Genomic DNA, 23,985 nt, shown 5'->3' on the forward strand with positions numbered 1-23,985 from the left:
GGGGGGGGAGAGGGGAAATCACATCATTGGTAAATTAGGGTATAACAGTTTAAAAGTGGTTTTGTGCAACTGTAGTATGGAATTCCAGTTTGCCATTAAAAGCATGCAGAGTGAAGATTTTCTTTCCTTTGATTCCTTTAAAGAAGCGAGGAACCCACTGAAAGTCCTTTACATTTGGCAGATTTGTGCATGTTATGTAGGTTGTTGGCTTATAAATTGTCTCCAGGTTGGTACTGTGGTTCTGTAGCAGTGAAGTAATCTTCCAAGAAAGACTGAATATATTCAAATGTTGGTCTTTCATCAGGGTCCTTCTTCCAACACAGTTTCATTAATTCATGGAGCGACTCTGGACAGCCCTGTGGGCAAGGCATCCTATACCCACGTTCTACTTGTTCCAGAACTTCACGATTCACCATCCCTACAATAAATAATTTAGGTGTTAATGACATCACACAAAGAACAGTTTCCAAAAATCCCTCAGCTTTTTTCTGGCATCAGACCACCTGAGAGTTAAATTTAACTCTCAAGATAACTGTACTGCCACAAGAGACTCTTCACTATAGACCAGGGGTTGGCAACCTTTCAGAAGTGCTGTGCCGAGTCTTCATTTATTCACTCTAATTTAAGATTTCGCATGCCAGTAATACATGAATGTTTTTAGAAGGTCTCTTTCTATAAGTCTATAATATATAACTAACCTATTATTGTATTCAAGTAAATAAGGTTTTTAAAATGTTTAAGGAGCTTACTTGCATTTTAATTTAATTTTAAGAGCCCCCTGGACCTGGGCCAGGACAAGACGGTTACTCACCGTAGTAACTGTTGTTCTTCGAGATGTGTTGCTCCTATCCATTCCAGTTAGGTGTGCGCGCCGCGCGTGCACAGCATCTCGGAACTTTTTTACCCTAGCAACTCCGGCGGGCCGGCTGGGCGCCCCCTGGAGTGGCACCGCTATGGCGCTGAATATATACCCCAGCCGGCCCGTCCGCTCCTCAGTTCCTTCTTGCCGGCTACTCCGACAGTGGGGAAGGAGGGCGGGTCTGGAATGGATAGGAGCAACACATCTCAAAGAACAACAGTTACTATGGTGAGTAACCGTCTTTTCTTCTTCGAGTGATTGCTCCTATGCATTCCAGTTAGGTGATTCCCAAGCCTTACCTAGGCGGTGGGGTCGGAGTGAGACGTGGCGGAGTGTAATACTCCGAAGGCTGCGTCGTCTCGAGACTGTTGCACCAACGCGTAGTGGGAGGCGAAGGTGTGGACTGAAGACCAGGTGGCCGCTCGACAGATGTCCTGGATGGGGACATGGGCCAGGAAGGCGGCGGACGAGGCGTGCGCTCTCGTGGAGTGAGCGGTGAAGCGGCATGGTGGCACGCGAGCCAGCTCGTAGCAGGTCCGGATACACGCTGTGACCCAGGAGGAGATCCGCTGGGAGGATATCGGCTCGCCTTTCATGCGGTCAGCAACTGCTACGAACAGCTGGGGCGAACGCCGGAAGGGCTTCGTCCGCTCGATGTAGAAAGCGAGCGCCCTGCGGACGTCGAGGGTGTGCAGCTGTTGCTCCCGAGGCGAGGCATGCGGCTTCGGGAAGAACACCGGGAGGAAGATCTCCTGGTTGAGGTGGAAGGCTGACACCACCTTTGGGAGGAAGGCCGGATGTGGTCGAAGCTGCACCTTGTCCCCGTGGAAGACGGTGTATGGCGGACCAACCGTCAGAGCGCGGCGCTCAGAAACTCGTCTCGCTGACGTAATGGCAACGAGGAAGGCCGTCTTCCAGGAGAGGTAGAGCAGGGAGCACGTGGCCAAGGGCTCGAAAGGAGGACCCATCAGCTTGGCCAGCACGAGGTTCAAATCCCAGGTCGGGGCAGGATGCCGCACAGGCGGGTACAAGCGGTCCAGGCCTTTAAGGAAGCGGGAAACCATCTGGTTGGAGAAGATGGACCGACCTTCCACGGATGGACGAAAGGCAGACACTGCTGCCAGGTGAACTCTCAAGGAGAAGACCGCAAGACCTTGCTCCTTAAGGCACCAGAGGTAGTCCAGGATGGTAGGGACAGGGACCACGAACGGATTGAGGCCTCGCTGGTCACACCAGAGCGCGAACCGCTTCCATTTCGCCAGATAGGTGGAGCGAGTGGAAGGCTTTCTACTCTCTAGGAGGACTTGCTGAACTGCCACTGAACAGTCCCTCTCTGCGTGGGTCAACCACTCAGGTACCAAGCTGTAAGATGGAGGGACTGCAGGCTCGGATGGCGGAGTCTGCCGAAGTCCTGAGTAATGAGGTCCGGCCACAACGGGAGGGGGATGGGATCCCGAACGGAGAGCTCGAGCAGCAGGGAGTACCAATGCTGCCTCGGCCAGGCCGGAGCTACGAGAATGACGGAAGCTCTGTCCCTCCGAAGCTTCTGTAACACTCGATGGACGAGCAGGAACGGAGGGAAGGCATAGAGGAGGTGATCCTTCCAGGAATACAGGAAGGCGTCCGACAGGGATCCCGGCGCGTGACCCCGGAACGAGCAGAACCGGTGGCACTTCCTGTTCGCCTTGGATGCGAATAGATCTACTTGGGGAAACCCCCACCTGCGGAAGATCGTGAGTACGACATCGGGACGGAGAGACCACTCGTGGGAGAAGAAAGACCTGCTGAGATGGTCGGCCAGCGTGTTCTGCACTCCCGGAAGAAAGGACGCTTCCAGGTGAATGGAGTGGGTCATGCAGAAGTCCCACAGGAGCATCGCTTCCTTGCAGAGGAGGAAAGAGCGGGCTCCGCCCTGCTTGTTCACGTAGAACATTGCCGATGTATTGTCCGTGAACACTGTCACACAGCGGCCTTGCAGGTGGGTGCAGAAGGTGCGACAAGCCAGACGGATCGCTCGCAGCTCGCGGACATTGATGTGCAGAGCGTGCTCCTGGGGCGACCACAGGCCTTGGGTGTGAAGATCGCCCAAGTGAGCTCCCCAACCGAGCGCCGAGGCATCCGTGGTCAGAGTGGCGGACGGGCGAGGAGGCTGGAACGGAACTCCCGCACAGACAATCTCCGGGTCCAGCCACCATGTGAGGCACTCGAGTGTCGGCCTGGAGACTGTGACCACCATATCGATGGGTACACCGACGCTAGCCAAGTCTGGAATGGGCGGAGATGAAGCCGCGCGTACGCGGTGACGTACGTGCATGATGCCATGTGGCCCAACAGGCGGAGGCAGGAGCGCACCGTCGTGGTCGGGAAGGAGATGAGGTCCCGGATGAGGGAGACCATCGTCTGATGTCGAGATCGCGGTAGACAAGCCCGGGCCAGCGAGGAGTCGAGGACCGCTCCAATGAACTCTACCCGCTGCGACGGGATCAAGGTGGACTTCTCGGTGTTGATGAGAAGACCGAGTCGTCGGAAGAGGGACAGTATGTCTGTCAACTGGCCCATCACCAGTTGTCGAGATTGTCCGCGAACTAGCCAGTCGTCGAGATACGGGTAGACATGTATCCGACGACGGCGGAGGGCTGCGGCAACCACTGCCATGCACTTGGTAAACACCCTTGGTGCGGTGGATAGGCCGAATGGCAACAGTGCGAACTGGTAGTGCGCGTTGTTCACCACGAAACGTAGGTAACGTCGATGTGGAGGGTAGATCGCGACATGGAAGTACGCGTCCTTCATGTCGAGGGCGGCAAACCAGTCTCCCGGATCCAGAGAGGGAATGATGGTCCCCAAGGTGACCATGCGAAACTTGGGCTTGAGCAGGTACTTGTTCAGCTCGCGAAGGTCCAGGATAGGACGTAGCCCTCCTTTCGCTTTGGGGATGAGAAAATAACGGGAATAGAATCCCCTGCCCCGCCTGTCCTGAGGCACTGCCTCTATGGCACCCACGCTCAACAGAGTCTGGACCTCCTGTAGGAGGAATTGCTCGTGAGAGGGGTCCATGAAGAGGGACAGGTAGGGTGGGTGGGAAGGGGGGGGCGAAACAAACTGAAGGTGGTATCCTGACTGGATTGTTTGAAGCACCCAGTTGTCCGTTGTTAACTGGGACCACGCCGAAAAGAAATGGGAAAGGCGGTTGTAAAATAAAGGGGAAGGATCCGGTAGGGAGAATGATGGGTCGTCCTCGAGCGTCCCATCAAAAGGCCTGCTTGGCCCCCTGAGGGGCCTTGGAAGAGGCCTGGCCCTGGCTACGCCGATTGCCGGAAGGACGACGGCAATTTTGAGCCGGTCGGTGGCTATTGTATGGCCGATAGCGTTGCTGGTAGAAGGGCCGGGAGGGTTGCCGCCGGAAGGACCTGCGCTGAGTTGCCGGCGTGTGCATCCCTAGAGTGCGGATGGCAACGCGACCGTCCTTTAGGGTCTGGATCCGGGAATCCATCTTTTCGGAGAAGAGACCCTGTCCGTCAAACGGCAGGTCCTGCAGCGTATATTGGACCTCCGGCGGCAGGGTGGAGGACTGCAGCCAGGCGATGCGCCGCATCGTCACTCCGGAGGCTAAGGTCCGAGCTCCGGAGTCCGCAGCATCGAGGGCGGCCGTGATGGAGGACCTAGATGATCTCCTTCCCTCGTCCAACATCGCCGCGAACTCTTGGCGGGAGGCTGTTGGCAGGAGCTCCGTAAATTTTGCCAGGGACGCCATGATGTCGAAGACGTACCTGGCGAGGAGGACCATCTGATTGGCGATACGCATCTGCAGACCGCCAGCAGAATAGACCTTGCGGCCTAGCAGGTCCATACGCCGTGCCTCCTTCGATTTGGGCGCAGGGGCAGGTTGGCCGTGCCTTTCCCTGTCGTTGACCGACTGCACGACCAACGAGTCCGGGGTCGGGTGAGTATATAGATACTCATAGCCCGTGGGAGGGACAGAGTATTTGCGCTCAACCCCACGCGCCGTAGGAGGGACGGACGCAGGCGTCTGCCAGAGCGTGGTGGCATTCTTTTGAATCGTCCGCACGAATGGCAATGCGACGCGCACTGGAACCTCTGCCCCAACGACATTCGTTATGGGGTCCTCGTCCTCCTGGACCTCCGCCACCGGTAGAGCCATAGCCGTCACCACACGGCGAAGTAGGTCCTGGTGAGCCTTCAAGTCTATGGGCGGAGGCTCCTTGGTCTATGGGCGGAGGCCCCGGCCACTGCCTCGTCGGGTGAGGACGAGGAGGATAAGCCCTGGATAACCGCTTCCGACGATGGATCCACTGCCTGCTCGTCAGGAGGGTCGGGCTGTGCATGCCCCTGGGGTTCAGGCGGTATGGAACCCACGCCTGGTGGCGAAGGGGCCGGTCGGCTGATTGTCGCCTCTGGTACCCTGCGCTCGGACGCTGGGGCTCTCGGGGGGAATGGCACCCCCTGAGTCTCATACTGGGCCCAGGGAACCCAGAAGCCCCACGGCTGCGCCCCTTGAGGATGGCCCTGTGGGGTGGGCAGCAGGTGGCCGTAGCCTTCCGTCCCGGAAGCGACCGACGCGGGGCGGGATGGCCATGGAGGTGCCGAGGCGCTGACGGAGTGCGCCGCCGAATAAGGCAGTCTGTCCCCGGACGGCAGCGACGATCGACGCTGGTCCGCTTGGTACCGGGATGGCGACTGGGAGCGACGTCCGTCACGGTGCCGGGAGCTCGACCTGGATCCGGATCTGCGGTGCCGGGAGCGGCCGCGTGAGTCGCGGTGCCGGGAACGGTGCCGGGACGGAGACCTCTGCCGGTGCCGACGCGATGGCGACCTGGACCTGGTGCGACGCCGGGAGTGCGACCGGTACCGCGATGATGAGCGGTACCGGGACTGCGACCGACGTCTCGACGGCGATCGGTACCGCGATGGCGAGCGGTGCCGAGATCGCGAGCGACGGGACGGAGATCTGCCATGGGACCGGGAACGTGATCGGGACCAGGTGTGCCGTCAATGTCGTCTGTCCAGAGAGGGCGGCCGGGTCATTCTGGCCGGCTTTCCCGCCGACACGACAGCCCGCACCGGCGGTGCCGGGGGCCGGAGGCTCGGTGCCTCTATGAGCTGAATCAGCTCCCGCGCCGAAGAGAATGTCTCCGGCGTCGACGGCAGCCGGGGCTCAACCACGGTCGGTACCGGGGAGCGTGGCGGCGCCGGACTCGACGGGCCTTGCGGCGCCGGAGTCAAAGGCCCGGTGCACGACTTGTGCACGGCCACCGCGGGGGCCGCAGGTGGCGCAATCGTTTTCGCCGAGTCCTCAGCGCGGGCCTTAGCAAGCGCCTTCGCCAGCTTATGTCTTTTTGAAGGCGAGAGCGAGCGGTGCCGGGTCTTCATAGCCGCCTTCTGAGGCTGCGGGGCCGCGGTGCCTGAGCGGCTTGGTGCCGCCGGTGCGCTCTGCACCGAGGAAGCTCGCGGTGCCGGCGCGGACGGTGCCGGGGGCTGGAGCGACGCTTCCATCAGGAGCTGCTTTAAGCGGATATCCCGCTCTTTCCGAGTTCACGGTTTGAAGGTGGAACAGAGCGAACACTTATCTGTTCTATGTCCTTCGCCCAGGCAACGGAGGCAGGCGTCGTGCGGGTCTCCGACAGGCATCGGCTTCTGGCACGATGTGCAGGGTTTAAAGCCCGGTGCTTTGGGCATGAGCCTGCACCGGGGGAGGCAAAGGGGGAAACCCCCCTTTTAACCTTATCTAAACACTAACTATCTAACTAACAAAACTGTAAAAACTAATCACTAAACTAACTATGTACAAACAAGTAGCGAGAGCTAGGGTTGTGGAGGACAGAGAGCACTCCACAGTTCCAACTGGCCGTCACGGGCGGTAAGAAGGAACTGAGGAGCGGACGGGCCAGCTGGGGTATATATTCAGCGCCATAGCGGCGCCACTCCAGGGGCCGCCCAGCCGGAGTTGCTAGGGTAAAAAAGTTCCAAGATGCCGTGCACGCACGGCGCGCACACCTAACTGGAATGCATAGGAGCAATCACTCGAAGAAGAACTGGGCAATGTGAGTGCCACTGAAAATCAGCTCGCGTGCCGCCTTTGGCACGCATGCCATAGGTTGCCTACCCCTGCTATAGACACAGTATGTTGGATTAATTTTGTAAAATTTTAAAATAAATATGTTTTCTGAAATACTCAAATTTTACCCATGTTTCTCAAATAGTTAGTACTGGCCGATCCTCATGCTTATTCAAATACTTTTGCTACAGAACATTTCCTATTTACTTAGGGAAAATTCCTGCAAAGGAGATCCCCACAACAAGACCCTTACTCTTGTCTGGAGTTCTATTCATTGGCCACTTGATCTGAACAGAATAATAAGAGATTCTATATACTAAAGTTCAGTTGATAACTTGCCCAGAACAAAAGTATTATATAAACTCAAATGAACACATCAAAATATTTCATATTATTTACATTTATTGATCTAAAACTGTGGAACTCTGCCATAAGGCAGCCATTTTCAACACATACTATACAGATTCTGGCTGCAGACAGCATCAGGTTGTTCTAAGTCAGGAAAGGCCCAAATCTGAAATTTCAGAAGTGAGCAGATAGAAAGCAAGTTTAATATTCTCCTGTACTCAGTACTCTTAAATCTTATCAGTGGGATTTAAGATACTATGGGGTCCTAAAGCACTTTAAATTTAACCACGCAATAATTAAACTGTAAGGCAAAAAACTAGATAGATGTAATTAGAATAAAAATTATAAAATACATTTTACATTTCAAAAGGAGTAAGAGCAGGATTTTCCAAAACAGGAGCTTAAAGTTAGGCTCTTAAGTCTCTATTTATCTGCCTAAATGAATAGTGGAGTTTAAAAAACAAACCAAAAAAACCTCAATTCCCTCCCAGCTCCCACAATTTTCTGTTTTTGAAAATGAGTCCTTCAAAAGCCACTGTTTATGAAAATTATCAAAATATTTCCCTAAAAACAAACCAGTTCAAAATTTCAGAATACACTTTATTAGATAAATAGCCGTCCTAGTTCAGGGAAGAGGTGTTTGCTGAGATTTTCAAGAGAGCCTACAGGAGCATGGTGCTCTAAACACACTGAATTCCATTGAGTTTGAATGCCTAACTAACTCTCTTAAGCTTGGTCTACACTTGGGGGGGCGGGGGGGGGGAATCAATCTAAGTTACGCAACTTCAGCTACATGAATAACGTAGCTGAAGTTGACGTACTTATATCAACTTACTGTGGTGTCTTCACTACGGTGAGTCGGCTGCTGCCGCTCCCGTCAACTCTGCCTACGCCTCTTGTAGGAGTTGATGGGAGAGCATTCGGAGATCAATTTATCACATCTAGACTAGACCCCATAAATCGATCCCTGCTGGATCAATCGCTGCCCACCGATCCAGCCGGTAGTGAAGACATACCCTTAGGCTTCTTTGAAAATCTCAGCCATAATGGTTAAGTGATACTGCTTAAGCAATGCACTTTGCTTTCTCCCCTACAGCCATAGAGATCCACAACAGTCCAAATGGTGTTCTGCATAGGAGACTGCTGTAGGCAGTACATGTCTGCATGCTGTGGACCCTTACTTTTTAGGAGCGCCCTGCACTTTGTTGCACATTGTGATTGGTGGAAGGGCAGAGGCAGTGCACCAAAAACAGAGTTAAGGCTAGAGGATCTGCCCCTCCATGATCTAGCTGCATTGTTTCCTGCACCAATGGAAGCGTTTGCTACTACAGTCTCAAGGCTGCAGGAGCAGTAGCAGCAACTGCCAGAATGGTTCCATTGCTTGGGGTACTACATACTGAATGTAAGTTTCACCTTCAGTCTCTATAAAACCACTAGTGTTAAATCCTGCTGCTTGGACTTGGCCTAGAGAAAAAGGATTGGGTCCTAAAGAAGCATGACTAATTATGACAATCAAGTATGAGTTAAAATATTTTACTTAAGACTTGTCATCTTTTCCTCATAGCGTTTATTCATACTGGATCACTGAAATAGTTTTTTGGAAGTTATTGGTATGAGTCACAACAGCATTAAAATCCTGCGGTATCAAAATTATGCTAAAAAAGTGAGTGTTCTGGACTTGCCTACATTCTGAGAGAAGACTCTTATTTGCAAGTCTTACCCTTGACACTAAAAATATTATGCCTTCTTTAGGAATAAATGTTGCACCCCTGTCTTTTTGGTTGGTTATAGCCTGGTAAGCATTACAAATTGGTGTGGTTCTGATGCACAGGGATGCACAATGTATTCTGATGCAAGAACTCCGCTAGTAGGTTCTATGCCCTCACATATTAGAATGTTATGCTCTGCAGAGTCCATCCATAGCAGCACCCAGGGAAGATTTTGAGGACATGGCATGGCCAATGGATGCTCAATTATGCAGGTCTGCTGATCTCCTCCTCCAACAGGTGGTGGCAGTAGCAGCCACAGAACACTGTAACCTATGGTGTAAAAATACTCTACCCTTGAAACTCATGGCATTCACCCATGCGCAAGGAAGAGGATTTGGCATGTGGCAATGTAATGTAATGTATACTATGTTTTTTACAACACTGGCAAAAAACACAAGAGCCAACAAACAAAAACCCCACATAACCAACAAAAATCCAAACAGAGCAAAACCACAAACCAAACCGAACATTTAAAGTAATGAATATCAATCAACAACACTGATTAAACATCCTTAGGGCCTGAGTCAAGACGACTTTCTGTGATTGAAGAAAAATTTCCTGGTTTCTCGAATTTATTTATTAATAAGGCCCAAGCTGCATGTAGTGTTATAGAAACAGGGCTTGACATTTCTCTTTTTGCAACTTTATATAATGGAGCACTATATAGACCATTACTGTCCTCCTGGAAAATCATTTTACTCCTCTAATATTCTGTAAAAGGGTAGCTTTGCTTTCTCCAATAAGATCTGAAGTGGAGCATGTTAAAATGGCTGTCTAACAGTCGAATATATTAGGAGAAAGACAAGTTTCTTCTGTTAGAAGCAGTTCATATTTCCAGTATTCATTATTCTACCTCTGATTCAGACATAGGAGAAGTAGAAAAGAAAGGAGCAGGAGGAAGATTTCAACCAGCTTTATTTAAGATTATGCTGTAAACTGGAATAGGATCCAAATGAGCAGTTTGAGAAATTAGGACTAAAGGAATATCTTTTTTGAGTTTCATTACCTTAACACCAAACTATATAAATCCCATTATGATTATCATAACATAATGGTGTAATATCTTCTAATAAAGGCTTGTTTAATGCTTTCTTACCTGGATATGGCACTCTACCCTTTGTTACCAGTTCTGTCAGCAAAATTCCAAATGACCACACATCAGATTTGATTGTAAACCGACCATATAATGCTGCCTCAGGAGCTGTCCATTTAATTGGAAATTTGGCTCCTAAAACAGTGGAGAAAAAAAACAGACATTTTTTCTAGATACAGTTTGCTCACACTTTGTGTACACACACACACACACACACACACACACACACACACACACCGCTGTGTTATCTGGCCCTGTATGAACTGGAAAGCTCCAAAAACCGGCATTTTTCTAATCTTCATAGAAAGTCTGGTTTATAGTCCAGTTGGTGCGGGGCCGGCAGGCTTCCTAACTGGCTCCATGTGGCTCCCTGGAAGTGGCAACATGTCCCTGCTCCTCCTAGGCAGAGGCGTGGCAGGAGACTCTGTGCACTGCTGCTGCCCCCGCAGCTCTTGGCATGTAGGGAGCCGCTTGAGGTGAGCACCCTCCGGATCCGGCACCCTACATCCCCTCCTGCACCTCAATCCCCTGGCCCAAGCCCCCTCCAGCACCCAAACTCCCTTCCAGAGCCCGCTCCCCACCTCCCAGTCCCACACTCCAACCCTCAGCCCCACACCGCCTCCCGCACCCAAACTCCCTCCCTCTTAGTTAACCAGCATTTTTCACTTATCAGAACTTAATTTTTTGCTTTGCTAGTTCAATTAGTTGGATGGCTTAATACCTTTTAGTATAAAGGGATTTTTCAGACTGGAAAACATTAGAGCAATAAATATTGGCCAAGATTTTCAAAAGTGACTTGGGATTTTGGTGCTCAGCTTGGGTCACTTAAAAAGGGCCTTATTTTAAGGAAGAGCTGAGTACCCTCCCTCTGAAATTCAGACTTCTACAATGTGCCTGAGTGGTTGGGCACCCAAAATCACTAGTCATTTTTGATAACTTAAGCCATTATCACCAAATAATTTTCAGAGTTTACCTGTTAGTGAAAGCTGCAGTAATTAAAGTAGTGGGGGTTGGGACCAAACATATACGCCTTCAAGGGTAGGATTATTACATATATATGCATAAACTTTCAGAATGTAAATAAGTACTCTGATACTCCCCTAAATTTGATATTTGAGCAAATACCTCAAAGTATATAGATTTATTTATACAGTAAATAAATCTGTCTTACCTTGTCTGGCAGTGTACTCATTGTCTTCTATTAACCTTGCTAAACCAAAATCTGCAATTTTACACACAAGATTGTCTCCTACAAGAATGTTAGCTGCCCGAAGGTCTCTGTGGATGTAGTTCATTCTTTCAATGTACGCCATGCCATCAGCAATCTGAAAAAGAAAGGTTTTATTTAAAAGCTTTTTTTGGTGACCAGGCTCATTTCTCCAAAAAACATAACATATAACAAAGCAGTCTTTTTGGAGCCAGTTCTGCTATAAAATATATCACAGCTGACCATTATAGCTTACTGATTATTAATAAAGTGTATTTTACTCCAGGACATCTAAAACAGAGATATTTCTTGTAGCAAATTATAAAAGTTCAACAGAAGCTGTAAAGAGTAAAAGCATATAGAACATTCAGCTGTGATCTTCGGTTGGTATATCTGTTTCACATTTTTAACATGTTTTCTATGTGGGAAATACTCATTTGTTGACTTATACACAGTACCTGAGCAGCCATGTCAACTAACTGTGGAAGTTTTAAGCATTTCCCTTCTCCTTCTTTAAGGAAGTCTAGTAAGCTACCTGTAAAAAGAAGATAAATATAATTTAGGAAAAACACAGACACAATCATTAAGGTCTAGCTGAAAGCCTCTAAGAGGGAGTTTTTCAAGACACAGATGGGATTTAGGTACCCAACTCCCACTGACTTTCAAAGTCCCAGTGCCTTTGAAAATCTCCCCCTAAATATTTCCTTCTCCAAAATGTAATATTGGGTTTGCACAATCTAATAGTGTTCTTTTAACTGCACACGTGAAAATTACTAACAGCAAGTTTCATCCAATTCTGCATGCTCCTCTGTTTAAAATAAAAAAATTGGTCATAAGAATGTCTCTCCTCCTCCCATATCTCTATTACTTCACCACATTCCAGAAACAAGTGCTCACAAGGTCAAGATGAAGAAAGCAGACATTAGGAATAAAATGCTGCTGTGTCACTTACTAGTACAATGCCTTGGATGCTCATGGGAATCCTTAGAAGGTTTAGCCTAAACTTTAATTAATCTATACAAAATCTTGACATTAATAGAATGTTATGGTTGCATGAGGAAGCACTTACAAGCCAGAAACTGCCCAAGATAACTTTGCACATGCCACCTTAACAGCGCTCCTTATTCACATGCTTAATAGTCTATCTGTAAAATGGGGATCATAATATTGACCTCCTTTGTAAAACACTGAGCTCTACTGATGAAAACTGATTTATAAGAACTAGGTATCATTTCTCAAATACATTATATAACCTTAGATACATGTGCAGAATCTTGCAATCCTGTGTGCCACTGTATATAGAAAGTAGTGTATGCAAGTAATTTATTGAGAACATAATTCATTACACAATATTTAAATATAAATTATTTCATAAAAAAGTATATCAAAAGAACGTTAAGATTGCAAAAATCAAGCACTCTGAAGTTCAGAAACGTGACTTAACTCAGTTAACTTATGCATGTGCATTACAATACAGTCTTTAATTACATGATCCCAGTATTTTTCTACTGGACCATCCATCTCTTCCCACTTCTCATCTCTTTGTCACTGAACAAGCTAGGCTGTTTCCTCCCTGATAAATGGGAGACAGCAGGGGGAGCACTGAGAACAAAGGAAGAGTTTCATTGCCCTCAGATCTGGTAACAGTGCCAGAGTGGCAACCAGCAGCAAGAAGAAACAACTGCAGGAAAAGGCTTGCTCAACCCCTGCAGCACTGGGATGGTGCAAGATCAGTCTGGTAGGCACATAGAAACTGTGTCAAGATGGAACATGTTCAGTACAGAGAGAATCTTTGAAGAATAATGCTGCCAGTCACTAGCAAACATGTTATTGGGCAGGTGCAAATTGAAATGATCAGAAATGTTTAATTTGGCTACATTTGGGTGTATTTTTCACAGGAAGAACAAGAGATAAGCTCCTGTCAGCAATGTAACACCTTTGCCAAACTTCAAGTCCCTACTCTAAAGCATAGATATAGGACAGCTTTTCAATGAAATGGTTGTAATTAACATGGGCAAAAATAGTATTTTCCTATAACCTCATTCAAGGAAACAGCAAAACCATTTTGCTGAAACATCAACAAAAAAAAAAAATATTTTTCAGCCAGAGGCAGACACTCTCAATGGAAAATTTCTGCAGGAATTGTTGAAGTTTGCCAGATTAATGAGGAACTGAAAATAGGGTATTATAATGGAAAGCATCAGGCAACCCTAACTATATAGATGTCTCTATCAGAGCTATTTATAACAGTATAAAAGTGAAATGTGCTGGCATATATAAAAGAATTAAAATTACAACATTAATTCTTTCGATGACTATATCACTATCATCAGTGCTTCATTAATACATCTGGCCATAAATGCACTATTAAATATTTAGCACCTGGAAACTGGAGCACGATCATTTTTAGCTACACAGTACCCTTTGCTTTCATCAACTTAATTTAAAAGCATATATGTATATGTATAGGAAACATTAAATTTGATACCAAAGTGAAAATTTATCCAACCAGTGTACCAACAGTGTTGTCTATGGTTTGGAAGCAGCTGGATTAAATGAAACAACATCAGAAGGCTGGAAGCAGTAGAGATGAGAGATCTTCAAAAGATAGCAAGTGTAAAGTGGAATGATTTCAAGACAAATGAAGATGTTAGGAGAGTAGGATATAAAATCAGGATATGGGATTGGCTACAAATCAAAAAGGTTATGATGGTGGGAACAGATGATACGATGCCAATATTTTTTTTTTTTTTTTAACACACACACACACACACACACACACACACACACACACACACACACACAGTCAGACCTAGAGGTTGACAAGTTACCAGATGGCAGGACATCATACACAGGGACATGACCAGGCAGGGTTTAATGGAGGAGTGAATGAATGGCAATGCTATACAGTTCCCTGTTCCTGCAAAGGAGCTCCAGGATTAGAAGAAGATAGGAAACATTCTATCTGCCACTGAAATGCAATAGCTCCTTACAGGAAATATCATGGCTATTTGTAAATATAAATAATATTTACAATGAGGACAGTAAAAGTAATAGGGCACACACATCTTATATGGACTATGCTGAGTACCCTTAACACTAGCAAAATGGACTGCTACTGGGCAACTGGAATTGTTAATTTTGTTTGTTGTACGTTCTTGAATCCAAAATCCATCTCCCCTCCTCTGAGACACATATTTTAATAGTCTTTCCTCAACTACGTATCACATTTATATAAAGAACACTAAAACATTAGTACTGCTTGAAAGGAGTTGCAGTGATTTAATAACTGCTGCCTTTTAAGGAGTACAAATTATGGTCAATCTTAAATCTTGGTCTCTGATATAGTAGCTTGCCCAGCTGTAAGCATACCATAAGGGTTCAAGAAAAATGTTCTCTTTAGTATGAAAATCTGTTAAAATTCTAAGAACTGGGGTAATTTAAGAAAGTCACATCTTCCAAAATGGTAAAGACAAAAATGGAATGAAAAATGTTAAAAATAAACATGTCTCAGACTTTTCAGAGCAACCTCATCATTGTAACTGCCACAAGTTTAAATACATCTGATATATTTATAAATCGCTTGCAACAATTTTCTGTTTAAAGGAACTGTGATGGGCCAAACCAGGATCTCGGAGGTTGATGTTCTGCACTAATTCATGAGACACGAGATTTCCATATCCTGTTTCTTGAGGAACGAGTATTGTGGAGGAACAAAGATCTTACTCCAGCTTCTAGTAATCTGCCTGACCAGGAAAAATGCTGTTGGGCTCTATGGTGCTTCCATGCAGCTCTCTTTTCCTTGAAGAAGGTTGTTTTAATGTTGGAGTCTCTGAGGCTAGCTAGATGAACCGTGAGAGGTAGCACTGGCAATTCTCTTGGGGTTGGGTGGGAAAAGCAGTGCAAATAATGAAAAATAATTACAAAACAAAAACACACCAAAACACAAAACCCATCAACCTGATTTGATTAAAATGCCACAACCTTATTGTTTCAATCGCTTTGTGCTACTGGGGGTAAACATAAACAAAACAGTTTATGCACTAGTATCAAACTGATTCCCTCCCCTCTCCACTGGCTTTTTACATTTTCAGAAAAATAATGAACAATTTGTCTCAGATTAAAATGGAGTTTTACATTTGTAATATCGACAACTGTACAGTAGATTTTTGTAATTCTTTACAGTAATCTTACTTTGTTTTGGCAACGTTCCAATTCAAGTTTTAATCTTTGCTTTGTACCATTCCATCTCCAGTAAGTACATACATACATACATAAATGGCTTATTCTAAACAGTGAAACCTGACTTCACAAGGCTGTTTTAAGATCTGCCATCAGAGAGACTGCTTCATTTCATTCATTTCCATTTTGTTTTTATGTTTATAGTTTGAAATCTTCAGTTCCTCTCCACCCTATTTGGCCTGATCCAAAGTTTTAAAAATATTTTATATGCTATATGTTCTTTGATATAATTTGTAAATTTTATAATTTCAGTTTCTGACTTCAATCTGATTTCTGTCATCCTAACATTGCCACGACTCTCTCCAAGATGAGCACAAGAGATTAAATTCTTCAAAAAATTAAAGTATTTGATTTGGGACCTATTCTTTTTAAAGATTGTTTAATACTGGAAGTAAACATTTAAAGCCTATTACACACATCCTGAACCCTTAAACTTCTCTCTTTTTGGAGCAAGGGGTAGACTGGGGAAAAATACGAGGAAAGAGCACAGCAAACAATTTTAGTTTATAGTTTAGTTTGCAGAAACTATTCCAAGTAGTTCAAACTTTTGACCTACTAGCCTCAACAGTGTTTCTTTTAATTTCAACAACAACTTTTATTGATTCAATGGGATGATTACAAAGACTTCTGCCACTAACAGGCATCTCTGCCAGTTAGTTCCTAGCAACTAAAAATCTGGATCCTTTGTAAAACCCATCTGGTTGAGTTCAGTAAAGAAATAGGCTATAGCAGATTTGAACAAATCATGGTAGCACAAAATTAAGAATAGAAAAAAATCAGATCCAACAAAGATGATTTCAGAACCTATCATACATTAAAACCTAATCAAAAAGTCACATGCTGGGCTAGGTTTACACATCAGTATTCAACATGAATCAAAATATACTTTTTTTGGTTACTGGGACTTTTATTAACTTTTAAACTTAGTGCCTTCCAGTTAATATCACATACCTTTTGTCATGAATTCAGTGACTATGAAGATTGGCTCCTCAGAAACAACAGCATATAGCGGAACAAGTTTATCATGTCGTAATTTCTTCATGATCTGAGCCTCCTGCAGGAAAGCTTCTGGCATCATTGTACCAGGTTTTAGTGTTTTGATTGCTACTTTTGTGGTTCCATTCCAAGTTCCTAGAGAAACAAATACATTTTATTGCCTGAGCTACGCTTATAAGAGGTTTTCAACTGAAACTACTTTCATTCTTTGTTTCAATTTTTTTTTAAGGGGATAAAGCAGTAAGAACTATACTGAAAATTAGCTTTGAACTTTACTATATATAAATATACAGAATTACCAAATACATATGAGGGCATAATTTAATTATGGAGATCTAGTAAGTTACAAAGCAAAATTCTTTGTGTAGTCACATGAACCACTGAGATGGAATTATTAAAGCTCATTTTTCAAATGAGCTTTATTCTGATTCCCCTCACACTTCTTGTTGGGATCTCCCTCTTCATTTATTACTTCTTGTAGCCACCTTTTCTCCTCCCAGCACACTTGCGATTGCTATTCCCTCCTCAATCTTCCTTTATGGTGACTGGACTGCTTCATACCCCCTAATCGCAGATTCCTTGCTACTGGCTAAAGCTCATAATTCATGGTGTGAATTCATATCTAAAAATTACAGGGGATTATGCATTGAAAGCTCGGTCCTTGACACATATCACTGCTATTAGTAATTTTGCCTTCAACTCTTCATCAGATTATCTTTCCAGACTATAATATTTTAGGTAAAAACAAATAATTCCAACAGGATAGGTGCACATATCATACTCTTACCCATCCATACTTCTCCAAAGCATCCTTGGCCCAGCTTAACTTCTAGCCGCAAAGACTCTCTAGGTATTTCCCAGGCATCTTTTGATAATCCCTGGGTCTGGGGTTTCACAGTTGGACACACGGTCGTTAGTTTATGACACAGGCCATCAGCATGTTCTGGATAATGGGAAAATGAAATCATTTAAGTTAAATAATATGCAAAAGACTACAATAAAAGGAAATAAAATATAAAGAATGTCTATCAAAAAGTTATGTTGTATTTTTTTTTGCCATAGCTAAAAAGAGCTTTATTATTATAAAAAAAATCAGCACACTTACTAAAAGAACTATCAGACATATAGGGTATGTCTACATTGCAATGCAAGCCCAGGGTTGGTGAGACTCAAGTCAGCTGACCTATGTTAGAGAACTCTGGGCTTCAGCATCCACACTGATCCTTAATCCGTTAAGACTTCTCTAAACCAGGCTTGAACGTGGGGCTCCAACGTCTATGCTGCAGTGTGTAGACCCAAATCAAAATCAACCATATTCCAGAGTCCTTAGCACCCTCCCGAAATGTGGCTGCTTAGCCCTTTGACCACAGTGCATGGTGGGAAAACTTTATTGCCCACCCTGCATATTACAGGAAGTTTGATCAGCCCAACAACACAGGCTACTGAGAAGACTTTGTGGTTTGTGCACTCCTAGCTACCGAAGCCAGCAACATGGAGGCGGCACCTTTTGAAGAACTTCTCTGGCTTGCGCTTTCACTCCTGTGTCAGGAAACAGATAGAGCATCCATGAGGTGCTGGTGGACATTTTGGGGGTGTTTTCTGAACCACCAAAGGCATCTTACAGGGCTTAGGATAGAGCAGGTGGAGGTATACCCAGGCATTGTGGACTTGCGCTGGCTGATGCTGCTCAGTACACTCGGTATAGCTGCTGATGCCCCCTACGTAGACTGACGGTTCTTGTGCAAGGCCATAAGCGCAGACCGGTGGGATCACGTCATCATGCAGACCTGGGACGACCAGCTGTGGGTCCTGAACTTTTGCATGAAGGTGGTCACATTTCTGGAGTTTGTAGGCAGCTTGTCCCAATCCTCCAGCGTAAAGACAGATCCGTTGCCAACCAGTTCGATGTCAGAAAGTTGATTGTGGGTAAAGTGGTGGCGGAAGTTTCTGAGGAAATCAGATGTGTGGTTTACCCCATGTGGGCATAAAAGATAATCCTGAGGTAAATTGCTGACTTTGAGAGAATGGGGTTTCCAAAGTGCACCGGAACCACACATGGGACTTATAGTTTGCCCTCCTCAAGAAACACAAGTACATAAACCACAAGAGGTACTACTCCATACTCCATGCCCTCATGGACCACAGAAAATGATTTATGAATGTCAACAAGAGTTGCATTGGGAAGTTCATGATGCCAGGGTTTTTCGCTCATCGGGAGTCTATTTATGGACAGGCTGGGACACTCTTCCCATCAAATGACATGGTCATAAATTGAGTTATTGTCCCTACCATTATTCTGGGGAACCCCGCCATGCCCCCTTTTGCTTTGGCTTATGAAACTATACTCTGATCTCAGAGGTCCTGGCAAAAGACGGCTTAATTACACTGTCAGCAGGTGTAGAATAATTGTGAAATGTTTATTTGAATCCTGGTGGAGATGTCGGTCTACCGATCCATTTGGATGTCAGTGTCATCAGTGTTGTCCAAATTACCGTGCTGTACTCTTTTCAATCTTTGTGAAACCAGAAGTGAGCCATTTTCCCCTAACTGGACCTATGACAGCAAGGGGCCACCGAATTGGCACACTCAGCCAGAAAGTGCATCTACCACAAATGAAGCTGGATGCACCTGGGCAACAGAAGTTGGGAATGGTTTATGCTCTCACATTATAGACTTACATGACACAACTGAAGAGGGGAACAGTACCTTTCTGAATGTGCTTGTGGAGGGGTAGGGCTGCAGGTCATCAACTGTGAGGGGTTTCAGTGCTTGGGGAGCAGTGGGAATTTGATTGCCATGAAGTGTATTTATGAATAACATGACCATTTATGAAATTGGGGCCAGGGGCTGATTCACAGTATGGATTGATGTAAGCAAGTGGTTGAAGTATAGATTTATGTAGATAACCATACTGAGGAAGTGTGTTTGCAAACTAATTCCTAATTGCCCTGATGTGTTTATCTTTATTATTTTAAATACACATTGTATGATGTGATGCAGTGATCGCAATACACTTTCTTGATGAAATAAAAGATTTATAAACAAGTACAATATTCACCCATTGCCAGGCAGCCAACTGCCATTACCAAGCCAAACATCAGTAACAGAACTTGTAAGAAAAAAACAAAAAAAACCCAAAGTGCCTGAACAAGTGCAAACAGTGAAACCATGTACAAGACAGAAGCCCCCTACTGTTGCATGTGCCCTGCCCCCCATTGTCCTTTCCTTGTTTGCCATGCACTTGGCAGTGGGGATGGAGGCATCCATATTGGAGGGCAAACTTACCCTGCCTAGCTGTTCATGGGGTCCAACTGCACGGGCCACCCAGCCATGGAGTTTTCCAAGCTGTTTCTTGACTGCATCACAGGGTACCACACAGGGGCCTCAGACTGTGGCACTGGTGATGCAGCAGGAGCCACTACTCATGACCATTAGCGATATCAGCTGCTCAAACAATTCTTTTTGCTGGAGGTCTGTCCTCCATCCTTAGCTGCCGTTCTTGTTCCAGGAACTGCGAGGCAAGTGCTTGCTCTCTTACTGAAACCCTACCCTCAAGCTGTGCAGCCAGCCAGAGCCTTTCCTCTTGCCTCTCACCATGCCTTTCCTCTAGTCATAAGTCCCTCTCTGTTTATGGTATTGGACCTGCTTGTTGACCGTGTCCAGAACTTCAATCACAAATTCATCACGGAAATGGTTCCTCTTGGAACAGTCCGTGAAGGCACACTGGCCCAGGTGTCTGCTGCAGTGTGGGTGAGCTGTGAAGGTACCAGAGCCAGCAGAGATCAAGGGGCCTGGAATAGGACAAGACACAGAGTGCTATTGTCTCAACAGCACACTGCAGGAGCATAGAAATTGTAGAAATTCAAGGACAGAAAACTTTACTTTTCCAAACTGAACTTTAATATATTGTAAGAGGAATGCTTCAGACCACAGAAGTTCCCTGGACAGAGCCTGGTTAATCTCAGCAAAAGAAGTGCAGAGACAATGGTAAGTTAAAAATTCAAAAGATGTTTTCTGTTTTCTAAAAATTGCAGAACTACTTGGGTTAGCAGGGTGCCATCAGCAGCCATGCTACAAAAGCTTTTTCTATTATTTCAGGACTTCCACATTTTGGGAGAGATAACAGTTGCTGTGGTGCCCAATTGGCAAAGGAGATTTTATTTCAAGCTGCTGGTGGGACACCTGCAGTGTATGCAACCTATATATTCAAATGTGTAGTGACTGAACAGCTTATCTATGAATTAAGTGGGCTGGTCAGCTACTGAGGTGGCCATAGAAAAATATGTCCTTCCCCAAAATGTGACTGCCTATCTGGAGTTCCTGCTTCAGGAAAAGTTTGCAGCTATCAGCATCTGGGATTGGGTCAGAATTCATAAAGGGGACTCAACAGGATGATGTATTAGCTTCCATATGGCTTAGCCTGTATGGAAATACACAGAACTCCACACCCATCCTCCTTGTTTCTCCTCCCGTCCCCATTTCCGGACAAAATTTCAAACCCCAGTTGAATTTGGGGCAAATGATTTTTTCACCTATGGACTACCTTTATCTGAAATGGACTAGATTTGTAAATGGAACACATTCATTTCCTCCCACCCCAGCCCCACCCACCCACCCATCCAGATCACTGTTTCCAGGCAACTCGTTACACTGTTGAGTGGTTACAAAGCCACATACTTACAGGCCTGGCAATGTAAGGTTACTTTTAAGAAATAGAAATGCCCTAGTAAAAATTCACTTTCAAGGTGCTTTTGCCATTTGCATGCCATTTTGAACTCCACACAGTAGAAGGTAGGAAGGGGGGAGCCAAGCCACTGGTGGCATACAATCTGCCATTAGTGGATACACACTACTAGCTGGGTCTTTTAATAATGAGTGCATTGGTTCATAGGATGGAAATCCCTCCTATCCCTATAGTAATATAACATTAAAATGGAGCCAAAAACTTACCAGGCCCAGGGGCAACTTCTGTCCCTTCAGTGTTTGCTGCAGGCTCCGCAGTGGGCTGTGCCTCCAGGGGGGCGGGTGGGTGGGGGAAATCAAACAGCTCCTTTCAGTATGGCTCCAGGATGTGCTGCTGCTTCTCCTGCTACAAAAACCTGCTTCTCCTGCTACCAAAACCTGCTCTGGGACCCGTTTCAGTGAGAGTCACTTCACTGTCCTCACTCGGCACCTGCTGCTGGCTCTTCTCAGTCCCCATGTTGGATTCTGGGGCTAGAAGGGCGCCATTCTGGCTGACCAAGTCATGGTGCACTACTGTTGGCTCCATGTTCAGTGCAGTGCCCAGCATCCAGTCAAACTCCATATAAAACAGGAATGATGTTGACAAGTTGTCCAAGGTGCAGTTCTGGTTCCTGTTTTCATGTACTCAGTCTTGAGCCACTTAATCCACTCTGGTTAATTTTCAGTGCTGCCAGCTTCTTTGTTATTTGCTGGTATGTGTAGTCATTCCCGGTACTCTTACTAAAATCCACTGTTTTGCTGGCCTCGCTCTAGAGATGCGCCAAAATCTGGCTGTGCACCCATGACCATGAAGCAGTGAACTTTGCAAAAGGCTTGTTCTGCTCAGTCTCCACTGTAAACACAGAAGGCTCTCTGATGGTATGTTTGCAGCTCAGTGTTCAGAAGACAACAGACAGGTTAAACGCTGACTCATGGAGCTGCTGCACTACACCAAGGGGGGTTGCTTCCATTTCCCTGGAGTCGACAGGAGATTCTTGGGATAGAGAGGACAATGGAAGTTGTCCCATGGGATACTTTTGTCAGACTCCTAGAGTCCCGAAGAGGGGTGTGTGTGTGCGCACTCTGTGTCTACACCAAAAAGTAATAGGGCCAACCTTTGGTCCCTGCTGGATTCCTAGGTCCGAGCCTGAGAGATGAGTCTGTAGACAAAAGGGGGGTTTGGGCTCAAACCTGAGTGAGCCCATTGCAATGTAAACATACCCTTGTACCATTTACTCAAATTTCTCTTCTTGTAAAAATCATTAAACTAGTATTGGACCATACGGACTTCAGCCTACCTGTATAGTGTTTAACCAGCTTCTGTAGAGTCTCAAATTGGGCTCTAGTTGTGATATAGTATCCACCACTGTCAAGTTTTCTGATTTTGTAGTGTTTCACATTATCGCCTCTGACCTCATCCCAGTCACGTATAGAAAGGGAATAAGCACCTAGAAAAAACAGTTAAAATTTTGTTTCTTACGAAGAAGTGTGTATATATGAAACAATATATTTTTGCCCTAGAAAGGAAGTAAGCTTTAAAAAATACCTTTAGTGGTTTCACTCTCTCGTACTAAGAAAATACCACGTTGGTTCCCAGGATTTAAAAGTAATCTCTCTGCATCTTTTCTGCCCATCTTACCAAAATACCATCTAGAAGAAGTTAAAGAAAATATTTGATAAGGTAAGTGAAGATACTGTGGTAATAATCTGCATAAAATAGCACTATAAATTCTGCTTGTATAAGTTCCACTCCCCCGCCCCCCGCCCCCTTTCAAATCTTATGGGCCTTTCCTAGACCCTTACACCTAAATAGGCAGCAAGGTCTTGGGATACAGATGCAATGCTGCTTTATCATCATTACTCATGTAGTGATTTATAACAGAAGGCCAAATACTAAAGCGTTTCTGCTCATAATGCAAACTCCCAAACACTGATATTCATCTAAATATAGTAGTTCATGCAAATCTATATTACTATCTGTTGGACTACTGATAAGGAACAGCAGGGATATAAGTATCTGACTTCACTCTTAACAGCAAAATCTCTGGACTGAGCTTCCATTCACTGCAAAGAAATTCTGACTTCTACATTAAGGGGCACTGTGCTAGCATATTTTACAGATTATATTTTTCTATTCATTTCATAGAAGCATAGAAATACAGGGTTGGAAGGGACCTTGAGAAATCATCCAGTCCAGCCCCCTGCACTGAGGCAGGACTAAGTAAACCCACACCATCCCTGACAAGTGTTTGTCCCACCTGTTTTTAAAAACCTCCAGTGATGCAGGGTTCCACAATGTCCCTTGAATGCCTATTCCAGACCTTATCTACCTTATAGTTTGAAAGTTTTTGCTAATATCTAACTTTAAACTCTCTTGCTTTAGATTAAGTCCAATACTATTTGTCCTACCTTCAGTGGACAGGGAGAACAACTGGTAAGATTTTCTAAAGCTTAAATCATTTTTGTTGCTCTCTCCTGGATTTTCTCCAGTTTATTCACATTTTTCCTGAAGTGTGGCGTCCAGAACTGGACACAGTACTCCAGCTGAGGCCTCACCAGTGCTGAGTAGAGAGGGATAATTAACTCCCGTGTCTTACATATGACAGTCCTGTTAATACACCTCAGAATAATATTAGCTTTTTTTCACAGTTTCACCACATTGTTGACTCTCAT

At 45.6% G+C, this 23,985-nt stretch overlaps 1 protein-coding gene across 1 annotated transcript in view; it reads right to left on the bottom strand.

Moving 5' to 3' along the window:
• The window catches only part of YES1 (YES proto-oncogene 1, Src family tyrosine kinase), a 37,639-nt gene continuing 13,654 nt past the window's right edge, over nt 1-23,985 (bottom strand). The window contains exons 5-12 of the mRNA XM_045005896.1: nt 22,859-22,962; nt 22,611-22,760; nt 17,378-17,533; nt 16,546-16,725; nt 11,811-11,887; nt 11,317-11,470; nt 10,149-10,280; nt 1-418 (exon numbers count right to left, since the gene is read on the bottom strand). Of these exons, the coding sequence (XP_044861831.1) occupies nt 210-418; nt 10,149-10,280; nt 11,317-11,470; nt 11,811-11,887; nt 16,546-16,725; nt 17,378-17,533; nt 22,611-22,760; nt 22,859-22,962 (1,162 nt within the window). The 3' untranslated portion in view covers nt 1-209. The remainder of the gene's footprint in view (nt 419-10,148; nt 10,281-11,316; nt 11,471-11,810; nt 11,888-16,545; nt 16,726-17,377; nt 17,534-22,610; nt 22,761-22,858; nt 22,963-23,985) is intronic.

This window comes from Mauremys mutica, chromosome 2 (genome assembly GCF_020497125.1).
Source record: "Mauremys mutica isolate MM-2020 ecotype Southern chromosome 2, ASM2049712v1, whole genome shotgun sequence".
Classification (NCBI taxonomy): Eukaryota; Metazoa; Chordata; order Testudines; family Geoemydidae; genus Mauremys; species Mauremys mutica.